Source organism: Mastacembelus armatus, chromosome 22, assembly GCF_900324485.2.
Source record: "Mastacembelus armatus chromosome 22, fMasArm1.2, whole genome shotgun sequence".
In the NCBI taxonomy this organism is placed as follows: Eukaryota; Metazoa; Chordata; class Actinopteri; order Synbranchiformes; family Mastacembelidae; genus Mastacembelus; species Mastacembelus armatus.
Genome location: NC_046654.1, coordinates 13930796 through 13944013, shown reverse-complemented (window position 1 = coordinate 13944013; position 13218 = coordinate 13930796). Strand labels below are relative to the sequence as shown.

Here is a 13218-nt window from a genome sequence, read left to right as displayed (position 1 = left end):
AACTTGCCTGTGGTGACAGTAAACATTCCAGAGCCGGGCTGGAGTTTGGACTTGCCATTATCTGCCACAGCTGTGACAACGCCTGTTGGCTGCAGGTTTGTGGCTGGTCACACAGTGTTTACCTGGAAATGAATCTGAAAAGCGGCTGGACTGGGAAGGCACACAACCCAGCTAAATAAAAACTGAGAGTGGTCATTGCAGCGAGATGCAGTGGGAGGGAGTCCAAAGTTATTGCTCTGGCCTCAGTGGGTCAGGGTGCAAACACAGGCGTAAACGCACTAAGGAAATCCTCAAATATGCACCTTTTGATACTGACAGGAATGTGGCGAGGAATGCCATTCGATACGCTTTATGTTGACTGTATCCAGGGCATTGCAGATTTAACACTTCTCTCTTGTCATGTTAAAGGACTGTTGACCAGTGCCCTTCATTTATCAAACAAGGTGACAGTTTATCTATTAGACCACAGGGGTAGAAGGTGGAAGGTGGGATCCCAAGAGATGCACAGATCAGCTGACACTGAAGACTGCTTGTGCCCTAAATTAAAGGCTGTAGGAACATAGACTGTAGAAATACTGTTTTAAATTCCTAAAATAAATCTACCACCTTCTAATTGAAAACTGTTGATTGTTGGTTGTTTGGTATATTATAGCTAATGGCATCAGTAATCAGTATAGAATTCACTGATTCTTTATATGAGTTATTACTCAGACTAAATTTCCGGCTCCCAGTTTATAAAAAATATTTTCTAGAAAAGAGTTGCATTAACATTTACAACTGCAAATCTGGTGGTTTATGTGAAACTGGGACACCTATAAGTATTCATTAATGGATTAACAATCTCATTATTAATAAACACCTGCCACTTTTTTTTTCACAACCTGGCAACCCATCATTTGTAATACCTCAAAATCATTTTTAATGATTAATTAACCATTAAAAAGCATTTAGGTGTGACCTTTAAGCAGATTTACAGGACAGATTTTTTTTTTTAGTGGTGTCCATATTTGTATTATTGAAGATCTTATGTGGAAATATGTAGATCATTAGTGCAATACATAATGTATTTAAAATGACAAGCTAACAGGAATTTGAGAAGATGAGAAATTCCATAGTGCATGTGTATAATGCAAAGCATTTTTTATATTGTCTTTATCTTTGGCCTAGATCTGCTCACATACTGTCTGTCTGAACTCTCTTAGCGTCATTGCACCGGATGTGTTTTAGCTCCAAAAGATTTAATATCACCAAATCAGCACATTGTTATTCATTAGTGGACCAACTGCAGAGTCAATACACATTTAATCATAGACTGGAGGCAATTAAAACAGGAGGGGGGCCAGTGGTGCAATGTTAATTAAAGTGCCAGGCTCCCATGGGAAGCTCTGTGTCTAAATATCACTAAACTCAAGCCCATGCCATAATCCATTATGAGCAACTGCTGTTCGCACTCGGCCGCCATGCTGTCACATTCCTGTCATTGTGGACAAGAGGGCAAACCTGGCCTGATGAGTAAAACATTGTGTAACTGTAAAGGTCCTTCTAATCCTAATTGACAAAAGGGACATGGAATAAAATACTAACATCCCTGACATTAGTCAAATGAATTAATCATCTAGTTTGATTTAGTTTTGAATAAGCACAGTTGTATGAAATAAGGGGTTTAATCTAGTATCTTCTTCTGATTATCACATTGCTCTGTTTCCTCAAATCTTCTGATGTGCAACCATCTCTGGAACACCTCTTGAAAAAAACATGCACACTCGCATGCATCTCAGCTCTGTATCTCAGAGAAGCTTTTGGTCCATTTCCTTTTTCCATCAGTCAGTCAGTCAGTCAGTGAGCGAAGGTTCATATCAGCCGCTGTCTTATCTGTATTCCAGGCTGATGGGGAAATTCAAGTTTGGGATTACCTCTGACTACTGACCCGAACCCATCTCAGACAGCTGGCCAGCCCTGCTTTTTCATTATCATCATCACTTCAGTCCTTTCGCTTCAAAGCACCATACAACAAAATCTCACACTCTCTTGAGCAGGGACACGCTGGTAGCATACATGAAATCCCTGTGCCTGAATGTGCTATCCTTGTTCTGTATGCATGAGCACAGAAATTAAAAGCTGATGGTGGAGAATTTATATCTGCTCTACATTAGAGGAGAGTCTTTTTTTTCTACCTTCTACCGGCAGTCGTCTCCTTCCTGTATGGGCTCAGGGTCCATCCATATGCAGATGGCTAATTTGTAGTGTTTACAGAGGAGCATGGAGGGGGTCGACATCAAGAGGGCTGAAAAGAGGCTGCCTACATGTCACCCCAGGAACCTGGTGGTAAAGCCTGCCCTACCAGATCAACAACATAAGTGTCCAATCTGTGTTTGCTTACCCGTGGACACCGATGGCTGAGTCCTGGCCTGGGGCCCGTAAATTGTGCCTTTTTTACAGGCCCTGACAGCTAACAGGCCATTGGGAACGGGGCCCCAGTGACACAGCCACTCAACAGATTAGCACCTCATCAGCCTCCTGCAGCTTCGAACAAATACGGTCCCTGCCTCCTTTAAGACACAATAGGGCAACCACCGCTAAACAGCCCCCTGCCAAGAGAGCCCCCACCCTTCTCCAGCCACAAAACTTCCTGGTCTGGTCTTTCTCTAGGCCACAGCTGCATCAAGGGGTCCTTTCCTAGTCCCTGAGCCCACCCCGACCCCAATTGGCAAGATGTGTGTATTTCAGGTGAGCAAATATTGCCACTTGCCTGAGAGTTCAATGGCCCACCCTTTCGGAGGGGTAGGGGGTTGGATTGCGTATTGCACTTTTTAAGAGGGGTACATGTGGCCCCACACAGCAACCGGTCCATAGTTTGGGTCAGGGGAATTTTCCAGTCACAGCTGGAGTCAGCAAATCAAACATACCTTTATAGCTCATCTGCATTTTCCCAGACCGGGAAACTGTTTGCAGCTTTAATTTCCTCTCTCCATTGCTTTTACAACAAAAGGATCATTTGACATCTTGACCAACCACCACACATACACACAAGCTTAGCTTTTTTTTTTCCACAGTACATAGTCTAAACCTCTGGCTTGAAGGCATATTATTTAAAGTATAGAAGAGTATAGAACCTTTTTATAAACTAAGGTCACTGCAAATGGACACACGATTTAGGCCATTAGGCAATAGGTAAACATGCAGGGGAACTGAAAGTTGGTCTTGTCAACCACTTGCCATGACTTACACACCTTTGTCTCCAGTACACACATGATTAAGATATAAATGCCTTCTGTGGTTGCTTTCATTTATCACCCAGGCCTTAATGTGGAAAAAAAAAAACAGATGCATTGTGTGCCGTGAGATTGTTTTAGAGATTGGCGATAGTGTTACTTGGTATTTGTGCCCTTCATTAAGGACACAGGGTAAAAAAAGTAAAACATTGTGGATAGTGTGTGGGTTATAGTCCATTACAAGTAGATAATGAGGGAGCAGCCTAAGTATACATTACACTGACATGTTTAGGGTGTCTGTCAGTATAATGTAATTGCATGCTGTATGTATGGAATGACTGTTCATCAAATGAATCTCTATTTACTGATCATGACTGAAAGACAGCATAGTAAGAATGAAAGGCCACCAGCTGAATGCCACACAGACAAGTCCGTCACATAAAGGCCAGGACCATGGCTAAAGAGTACAGGGTTGGCTTAGGTAAAGGCTACAGGCCTGTGGATGCAGCCATCTGTGTATCGGGTCGGAAGGTGATGTGTCAGTGCGAAGTGAGGACCACCTCAATCCCCCTCCCCCTCCCGGGAAGTCAAACAGAAAAGCTGGTAGCCATGTCCTGGGAGGCCTTCTCTGCCATCACAGTGAAATGGAACTGGCCCCGAAAGCAAACAAGATCTCTCCCCATCTCTCCCCCAAGCCCAGACCAACCTTGTCTGGATGATAGGTTTTTCTGTTGTTCTGTTTGTTTGCTTGTTTGGTCTGGAACCCATGGATACCCAGCATGGAGTAGAGTGCAGAAGTGAAGGAAGGGAGGATGCAGAGGAGAGGAGACGGGTGGGTGGTGATGGTGGTCAGGTGGGTGTAGGGACAGGGATGTGTGACACACGGACCTCCCCTTGAGGTGACGAGAGACCTGCCGAGAAACTACCAGGCAAAGCTCCTCGGCAAATACACACAGACTCCAGGATCAGGGTAACAAAGACAGACCCTATCTCTGATCTTTCAACAGATGTTAATTGTGACATACATGTGATAGCACTCTGAAGGAGAGTGGCTTGGCAGATTCAGCTCATACTATGGAAAACAGTCTTGAATTCAGTTGTTTACGTCTTTTACAGCACAATCGGCCTGATGATAGAACTTCTGACACTATATATGGGGAAAATATTAACTTTTATCCATCTTAGGACAAGTAAATGGTACACCTCACATACTGTTTCAGGAAGGACTGACTTTTCCATTCCACTCAGTGGATTAACCCACAGACAGTGACATCTTCTGGCAGAAAAGAGAACTGCTGTGTCAGTGGATACAGACCCAGAATAGTGACACTGTACATGCGTTAAATGAAAACATACAGTAAATCCTTTTAGCTTGTCTTTATCATTGTCATTTATGATGTCATACACTATACATATGTCTTATGATGCATAATCTGGATATTTTCCCTGTCATTATAACCCAAACAATTTAAGATTTCTGTCAGAGAGCACCAACTGAGGGAGAGTCTTTTGTGGCTGTTTTTTTTTTTAAACTAAAACGTTCAATAACCTCGTTTCTAAAGTTCAAGTCTTGTTGTTCTGAATGAATCAACACAGCACATCTTCTCTTTAAATCAATGTTTTAGGAAAGGCATGAATGGGGGAACATTCAGCTTCCATCCAGCCACAGGAGGGAGACATTGCACCTTAATTCGTCAGGGGTTTTCGGTTTTTGGATTTCTTCTAAACTACTAAAGAGCCACTTCTTTCCACATTTTATCCTTCAGTCTTGTCAAACACAAACTACACTAAAACATATGGTATGTTACGGTGAGTAATGGGATTTTACTTTGTGAGAATCAAAGCAGTGCTTTTATATGTCTGCCTGTTCAGTCTATAAATGTCTCCCCCACAGAGGTTAATAGGGTCATCTGGCCTGAAGAGAAAGTCCACATCTTGAAACAATTCAGGCAAACAGATACTGGACAGTAGTATTGAATAACATTTCAAGGGGAAAAAAAAGAAGGATATTCAAGTTCTCATCAGGGGCTATTAGAAGATAGCACTGCACTAATGCTAGCCATGATTGCTAACAGTGGTCAGTTGGTATCTAAGTGCAATGAACACTAGTCAAAGAATCAAAAAAGGGCAAACTTCAGAGATTTTGCTAAATTAATAACAGCTGTCTGTTCTCTGTAGGTTATAATGAACTTTCTCTTCAAACAATAGTCCCATTCAGAAGTATAACCCAGAAATAAGACGTTTTATTCATATAGCTGGAATTGAATGCAAGTTTGGTCCTTGAAGGGATTCCACGATAGCATTTATCATCAAGGATTTCAAAGTCTTCCACAAACCCCCACGTCATCACCACCCTTTTTAACTGTGTCATTACTCCCTTGTGGTGAGCGACTGGCTCGGCAAACAGCTTGGTGTGGTGCAACAATCGCATCCAGCTGCTGAGAATGGGATCTGACATGTGAAACCACTACACAGACACACGCACACACTCACACATCATGATGCAACACAGAGAAAACTACAAACCAGGGCTGCTTATTCATCCGTGCATGCTGGGGCACACAAATCCAAACGCTATTGTTAAAAATCAGGAGCATGTACAGACAAGAAATTCAGAGCTTGAAGAAAATATTTATCCTCAGTTAGGATTTTTTTTTTTAATTTTAATTCCATTGGTATGTACTGAAATATACACAATACTGACACCTGCCAATCCAGTGGCAACAAAGACAGGAAAACAGGAAATGTACTCCCAAAACACACCAATGGAGCAAACTACACGATTGTAGTACTATAAACTCCCATGTGAACCAAACTGTAATCCTAACTAGTTTCTATTTTATCTGTTGTCGAGACTAAAGGGCTGTTCAAATCGTCCACACACCATAATGGAGAAACTGACACCAATAAAACCTCAGGCGCTGCCATGCTTCAGACAACTAGAGAGCATCAAAAACAACACGTGTCTCAGAATTGGGAGTGTAGCACTGAGGAAATTCATAATGTTAAGAAACCAGTTTAGAAACAGTGAAATGAACAGTTTCTATTAACATATTTGGTCATGGTCTGTTGATAAAACACTATTAGCTGCCACTAACAGATTAAAATCTAATGACATGTTAGTTGAAAATACCTGCTGGGGGTTTGTGAAGATAAATGTTGACAGACCAGCCAATACTGGATTGTAGCACCAGCCTCCTGCTGATTACCACTCCTATAACACTTTAAACTAGACTGGATACTAACAAATTGTCTTCTCTCTGTAGCAGCAAATAGTGTTTCTAATAATTTGCTATGTTCAATGGTAATATAGTGCAAAAACCTACCACAATTACTAAATACATTAAAAAGAACATACAAATACATGTGATGGTTCCAGTTTCATGCCAAAGGACAGTCTCACAAACAGTTCAGATATGAGATCAAACCCCAGCGTGTTTGATTCTCAGACTGTAAAAATCCCTTGTGAAAAGTGCCCTTTACTCCTGCGATAAGCTTTCTTTCTCACTGCTTTCCTCTCTCACATTAAGAACAGAGCCATATCATTACGCAAAAGTAACCAAAAGTGTTTGTATATTAAATGAAATATTACGTTCACCTTGCATATTTTGGCTTTGTGATTGTTCCATGGAATGTTTTGATATCGTGCAAAAAAGAACACCACCTCTCTCTGTCTCTCTCTCCTGACAGTTTCTTAATGCATTTCTGTGGCAAGCATATCCGGCTGCCTGCTGCTTGTAGCAGGTGCATCATGCTACAGATTCTGTCGCGTATTCTTCCCCACTTTTAAAGCCTCCGGGGAGTGATGCTCCATCTGATCGGCTTCTCTCTGTTTCCACAACAAACGTTTCTGGGTGGAGGGAAAATCTGCTGCTCCAAAAGCTTCATGCAAAATGTCCCTATGCCAAGCCCGTGTCCTTAACACATGTGATGTTGCATGTCCCCTACTAGGGGTCCTCTTCCATGTCGTCCAAGTTGGGAGCCATAATGAAGTGTTTGGGGTAAACGAGACTGTGCTCATCTGCATATTCCTCCCAGCGAGCATCGTCACTCTCATGGGTGATGTAGCGCTCACCTCGTCGCGTCTCAAACTCCCTGAGGTCTAGCCAGGTCTGATAGTCCTGAGGAAAAGAGACATTCATTTTTAAATGAACTCAGTACATTATCTTGTTTGTGTGGAAGTGTTCCTGAGATGAATGAGAGCGCTTGGCTTTATGCTTATGGATAAAGAAGTCATGTTGGATATCGTGAGCTTGAAATAACATACTGATAGTTAAATATGAAAAAAAGTTTATAATTATGGATTTTCTCACTATTTTTGATGTTGTTCTCTTACTTCTACTTAGGATATACAGTATGTGGTCTAAGTTTATCAACTACAGTTCTCATAATGTTTTGGAGAAGTGAAAGTGTAACATTGCTATGGATTCAGTCAGTGGACAGGCAGTGGAGCCCCATTTTTTAACATTTGATTACACTTGACTTTGATTACAAAGTTTTGAGGCAAGGCACTAGTTTCCCTTGAACGTGCATGTCATGTAACCATGCAATATTTAAGTAATGAAATATACTTTATCAATCTATGAAGGATTGCAGTATTTGATGCAAACTGTGTCATTTTGGTAAAAAAGTCAAAAAAAAAAAACAAAAAAAAAAAAAGAAAGTCACCTGTAACCAGGGATGGCTAAGACACTTATCCACACTGTATCTCTTCCTCATCTTGACTTGAAGAAGATTGTTGATCAGATCCGTGGCTGTGAGAGATACAGATTATGTGGAGACTTTATTAACAAACTGAGCTCAGATCTCTATCGCAGCATATATAAGGGAGTTAACTTTTAAAAGGTCAGCTATTCAATGCAAAAATAAAGATCAACCATAAAGAAACACCTTCACTTTGTGATATACTTGACAGTGTGTGGGAGGACATGCAGGTTGGGCATTTGGGGAGATTCGAAAGTGATTCATTTCAGTTTCAGACAAAGAGCCTTAGTCTCAAAGTCAGAATAAAGTTCAGAAGAACCAGACGTGTAGGTGGGGAGGATAACTCAGAGGCTACATGTCTCAGTATCGGTTTGAGACAAAACTGGAGGTGCTGCCAGGCCACTAAGTGCTTACAAAGACATATTAACTGCCCTAATTAGATCTCACACTGCTGAATATTTGGATGTTTACTTCGAGATGGAGAAAAACAAACTAATTACCCTCTGTAGAGATGTCCTTCCAGGGTGTAGGAGGGTACATGAAGGCAGCATTCTGGATCTGGTCATTAATATCCTCATCTTCATTGAAAGGGAAGGTGCCACTCAGGCTGACGTACACAATGACTCCCACTGACCACATGTCTAAGGAGCGGTTGTAGCCTTTACTCCGCAGCACCTCCGGAGCCAAGTAAGCAGGAGTTCCCACTACTGACCGCCGGAATGACTTCTCACCGATGATACGGGCAAAGCCAAAGTCACACAGCTTCACCTGAAAAAAAGATGGAAAAACTGGTCGATGTATATACACACATTCACATGGATGATCAAGCAGAAATATAAACGAATTCACTATTATATTCTTACCTGAGGAAAGGGCTCTGCAGAAGCCAGGAGTACATTCTCAGGCTTCAAGTCACAGTGAACAATGTTTTTGAAGTGCAGATGTCTCAAGGCAACCAGGATCTGTGGCAAAAGAAGTCCAGAAGTAAAGATGTGGCTCTAAAAATCTAAAATACTGTTGTAAACTGTTTTAAAGTACATAACATACAGTATAAACAAAGCAGTATTTGTATAATCTATGCAGCAAAATCTTCACTGCTGCCATGTGGAAAAATATCAGCAGTAAGACCATGTTAATGCCCTTAAATACTTCAATCTTGACCACTACCCTCACATGAAGATATATGATCTCATCTCATCATCCATATATATTTGCGAAGCCTGGTGTAAGCTAGTGCTGCATGCATGTCTGCCTATGGCCCTGTACCAAAACCACATTGTGCCTGGCTCTCCTGTCCTGACCCTGGCTTTGACAGAAGTCCTCCAGGCCACATCAGAGCCAGGCCTGCCACAGCTAATGGAGCTGTTGTTAATGGCCCTGCTCCTGTTTGGGATTGGGGATCCACGGAGGCCCAGGGGCCTGCTGCTCTTCTAATCAGGCCACAAAGCCACCAGCACACGGCAAACTATGATCCACGGCCAGGGAAGAAACCATGATGCCATGCAGAGCGTTCCCGTAAACATTTCTTTCCCAATCAGCTCACCACAAGAATAAACACGCCTTGGAGCAGGAGCAGAAACTCTTCCATAGTGGCTTACGCAGCCCAAAAACAGAAGGGAACGTACAGTGGGAGAGTGAAAGAAAGCTATGATGGAAATTAAAGGGATGATACATAAAAAAAATACTAGTAAGAAGTGAAGAAAGATGAAGCATGAAGTCTGGAAATGCACGCATGTGGGTACTCTTAAATTTACATAACATAACAATATTAGGCTATGAAACTCTTTAATGTACTGGAAACCTATTGTTGAAGACTTGAATAAATGAAGAGATGGTAAAAGAAGAGTAGAAAGACCACTGACCTGTGTGACTAGAAACTTGGTGATCCGTTCAGGCAGTTTGCTCTTTTCGCTGGACAGGATCATCTCCAGCATGTCGCCATGCAGCTTCTCCATGACAACAAAAACCCGCTCTGGCGTTTCAAACATACACTCCAAATTGACAATACCTGGGTGGTGCAGATTCTGAAGAAACAGTGACATCAACTTTAAACTTAGAAGATAAGGAGCTCCTATTAAACCTGCAGCACATTTGTTGTAAACGCTACTCGATGGATTCTGGTCATTACCTGTAATATGGCCACCTCATTCCTTAACTGGCTCTCCTGCTTGGTAGGAAATCTCATCTTGTCAATAACCTTGATGGCCACATCTCTTCCGCTCTTCCTGTGTTTTCCTAAAATGTTATTGAATAGGAAAATCAATAACTTTAAATAGCCTACACTTTTAATTCATGTCTCAGTGGAGCTACAAAATAAAAGCGGTACAGTATAAAAACAGAAACATACCTCCATATACAATGCCAAACTGGCCTGATCCCAACACCTCATCAGAGAATATTTGGTATACCGAGGCAATATCCTATGAAGAAATAATTTGCATGGTTAGTCGAATATTATATTTTGCTTTTACTTGTGGAAATATTTAGTTAACTTTCCATGCTGACATTGGCAATCAGTAAAAGTTACATCATCGAAAGAGTGGCAATACTGTTGCTCCTTCAAAATGTTTTCTGGTATTGCCAAATATTTAACTTTCACTCAGTGCAGAAGTGGAACTGAGACGACGAAAATCCCTTGATCAAAATAAATAAATAAAAAATCTGTCTGCAACTTCCCCATTTGTGCAACAGAAAACACTACCACTGGAAGTTTTAGTAAAAGAAACAGTAAGATATAATTTCTGATATACCACAACAGCTACTTTAATAGTACATGAATGCATGCATGTGCAGGCTGTGCTGGGAAATTGTGCAACGTCCCAAATTTAAAAAAAGAAAAGAAGCCCCACTCACCACATTCTCCTGGATCTGGCAGTTGGACACAGATATACTGATGGACAGCTCTTCTGGAGGGGAAAGTACATGATGTTTCCACATTCAGCAATCAAAAAATACCACTTTACCAATGCACAGAGCTGCTACTGAATCCTTAAGTGATTATAGTCAAAGGCACATTGCTCACATACTACTTTTTTAGTTTTTTTTGTTTAGTTTTTTTTTTTTAACTTTTTTTTTTCTTATCGCAGCTGTATACAATAAGTCACAGCCACACATTACGAGGCATTTTATTACACAATAAATTGGCTGTAAAATTGATCTGGGAAGTTATGCATGACTGAACGGTGCAAATATGCAATGCATTTCACAACTGGGAATTTAGACATTTGTGCATACTAGCCAAATGAACAGAAAGCCGGACAAAAAAGCATATGAGCGACCAAGCTCATATGTTTGTGTCAAGCATTAGCTATGATCATTTAGCTAATGCTTGACACAAACATTTCATTTTCATTTTGGAAAATGTGCTTTGATAGAATTGATACAAAAGGATCAAACTAATTAGCCCAATCTGTGCAAATGAAGTGGCATGTGTAACTTCATCTCCAGATTTATGGATCAAGGAGAGTGTTTGAGTGGTGACATGAGTCTGTCTGTCTCCAACAAACACGTGTATCTCTAGTCTACATATCAATGTATAAGCTGAGAGCCTCAAATAAGTACACACAGGCTTAATAATTCCTCTTTATTGTTAAGGACCACGTTTTTTGATCTCTTTTGAAACCTAAGAGGAAAACACCTCTGCTCCGACTGCAGTGAGGGAGGCCCAGTTTCTGCACAGTCATGTCATTTCATTTTTCACTACTGTCAAACAGTGACTTGCCTCATAACCTAACTTCCTCTGGCCTATAGACTTTAATACAGGGTTTTTCCTGCATATTAAAGTTGTGTCAAATCATTTAAGTATTCTTTTTTTTTTTTTTTTTCTTGACCACGGTGGTCAGAGAGAGCTTGTCTTTCAATGTGGGCAAACTTCAACCTTTCAGCAAATATAATGTAGGTCAGCGCTGTTTGTAGCTAGGGTTAGTGTTAGTTACCAACTTTGTAGCCTTTATATAAAAAAAACTCATGCTGAGCATTTCTAGGCTCATTTTGACTTAAATATATTTGACTTGCTTATATCTGATTTGTGTTTAAATTCTAAGAATAATCACTGTTTAAAGAGCAACATGCTGTTTCAGATATATGTATATATATATGTTGTATATTCAACTGCATCCATGATTTTATCACAAGAGAGTTGTAATAAATTTTCCTTACTGTGATCTCTGCCCTGGCCAGCAGCACCAGCCACACTGGGCTGAGGGGTGACGGGCATCAGGGCTTGTCTTATTGCCTTCTCCCAGCCTTGCGCCACCTCCATGCCGACTCCCGAGGCAGCCAGGGCAGGGCTGTGGCAGTGACTGCCGTTGTTCTCTCCTACATAGTAGACCATGGTAGCTGTGATGATCTCAAAGCAATGAGGGTTGCTGCCCTGTGCCAGATTACTGTAGTCTCTGGACTGTTCTACCTGAAGGATCTCGGACAAAGGGATTTCCTGGGGGAAAGGGTGACACGGACGTACTATAAATCACAAAAAAAAAAATCAACAAATGAAATAAATAACCATAAAATTTTTATCAAGCAAGAAAGTTTTTCCCAGAATGTTTCTTCTCCCCTGAACGTTGTCTGCACAGTAATGAATACACATGCACTTTTTAATTAAAAAAAAAAAAAAACCTTCTCCACAAAACAAAACACAAAAACACAGCAGCAGCTAACACACACACAAATACACACACACACACACACACACACACACACACACATATCCATATGTGTGCATACATTTATTATACTGTACAGATTTTATTTACTTGGAAAAACAGGCACCTGTAAAAATTTGGCCCAAAAAAGGATACATTAAAACCTAAATAAATAAATAAGTCAAGATATTAAAAAGTCCAGTATATTAACTAGATGTATCAAAAAACAAATTTTCTCACTGTATAATGTATACCATTTGTAATTTTGTAAAAAAAAAAAAAAGTAGGTTATCTTGATTCATCTCTAAAAGATTATCTAATTTTAGAAACTAAAACATAGAAAAGATAATAAAACAATCTAATCAAAGCCAAAAAGGATGCTTAACCAGTAAGTATGTAATGCTCCATGTATAAAATGACATAAAAACACATTATCACACACTAGAAACACTTACAAACTCTAAAAGTCTCCACACTCACTCTTATTGGTGTTGATTATACAATCCCAGCTCTAACTTTCTCCTTTCCTCTTCTCCTCCTATGAGCACATACAGAAAGGACACTTGCAGCACACTCTATAAATCCCCCTTCCCCTTCAGACTTATTGTCAAATCAAAGGGAAGAGGGAGGGTCAAAATTTTAAAAACACTGAGAATTTC

The 13218-nt window shown here is 40.6% G+C and overlaps 1 protein-coding gene across 4 annotated transcripts in view; it reads right to left on the bottom strand.

Moving 5' to 3' along the window:
• Nucleotides 1-6723: 6723 nt before the first annotated feature.
• The window catches only part of prkd3 (protein kinase D3), a 31981-nt gene continuing 25486 nt past the window's right edge, over nt 6724-13218 (bottom strand). For 3 of the 4 annotated variants that reach the window (XM_026302361.1, XM_026302359.2, XM_026302349.2), the window contains exons 12-20: nt 12075-12351; nt 10770-10822; nt 10264-10336; nt 10045-10151; nt 9779-9940; nt 8780-8878; nt 8417-8684; nt 7881-7966; nt 6724-7333 (exon numbers count right to left, since the gene is read on the bottom strand). In XM_026302361.1, the coding sequence (XP_026158146.1) occupies nt 7160-7333; nt 7881-7966; nt 8417-8684; nt 8780-8878; nt 9779-9940; nt 10045-10151; nt 10264-10336; nt 10770-10822; nt 12075-12351 (1299 nt within the window). In that variant the 3' untranslated portion in view covers nt 6724-7159. The remainder of the gene's footprint in view (nt 7334-7880; nt 7967-8416; nt 8685-8779; nt 8879-9778; nt 9941-10044; nt 10152-10263; nt 10337-10769; nt 10823-12074; nt 12352-13218) is intronic. The other variant, XM_026302372.1, reaches the window with a different exon arrangement.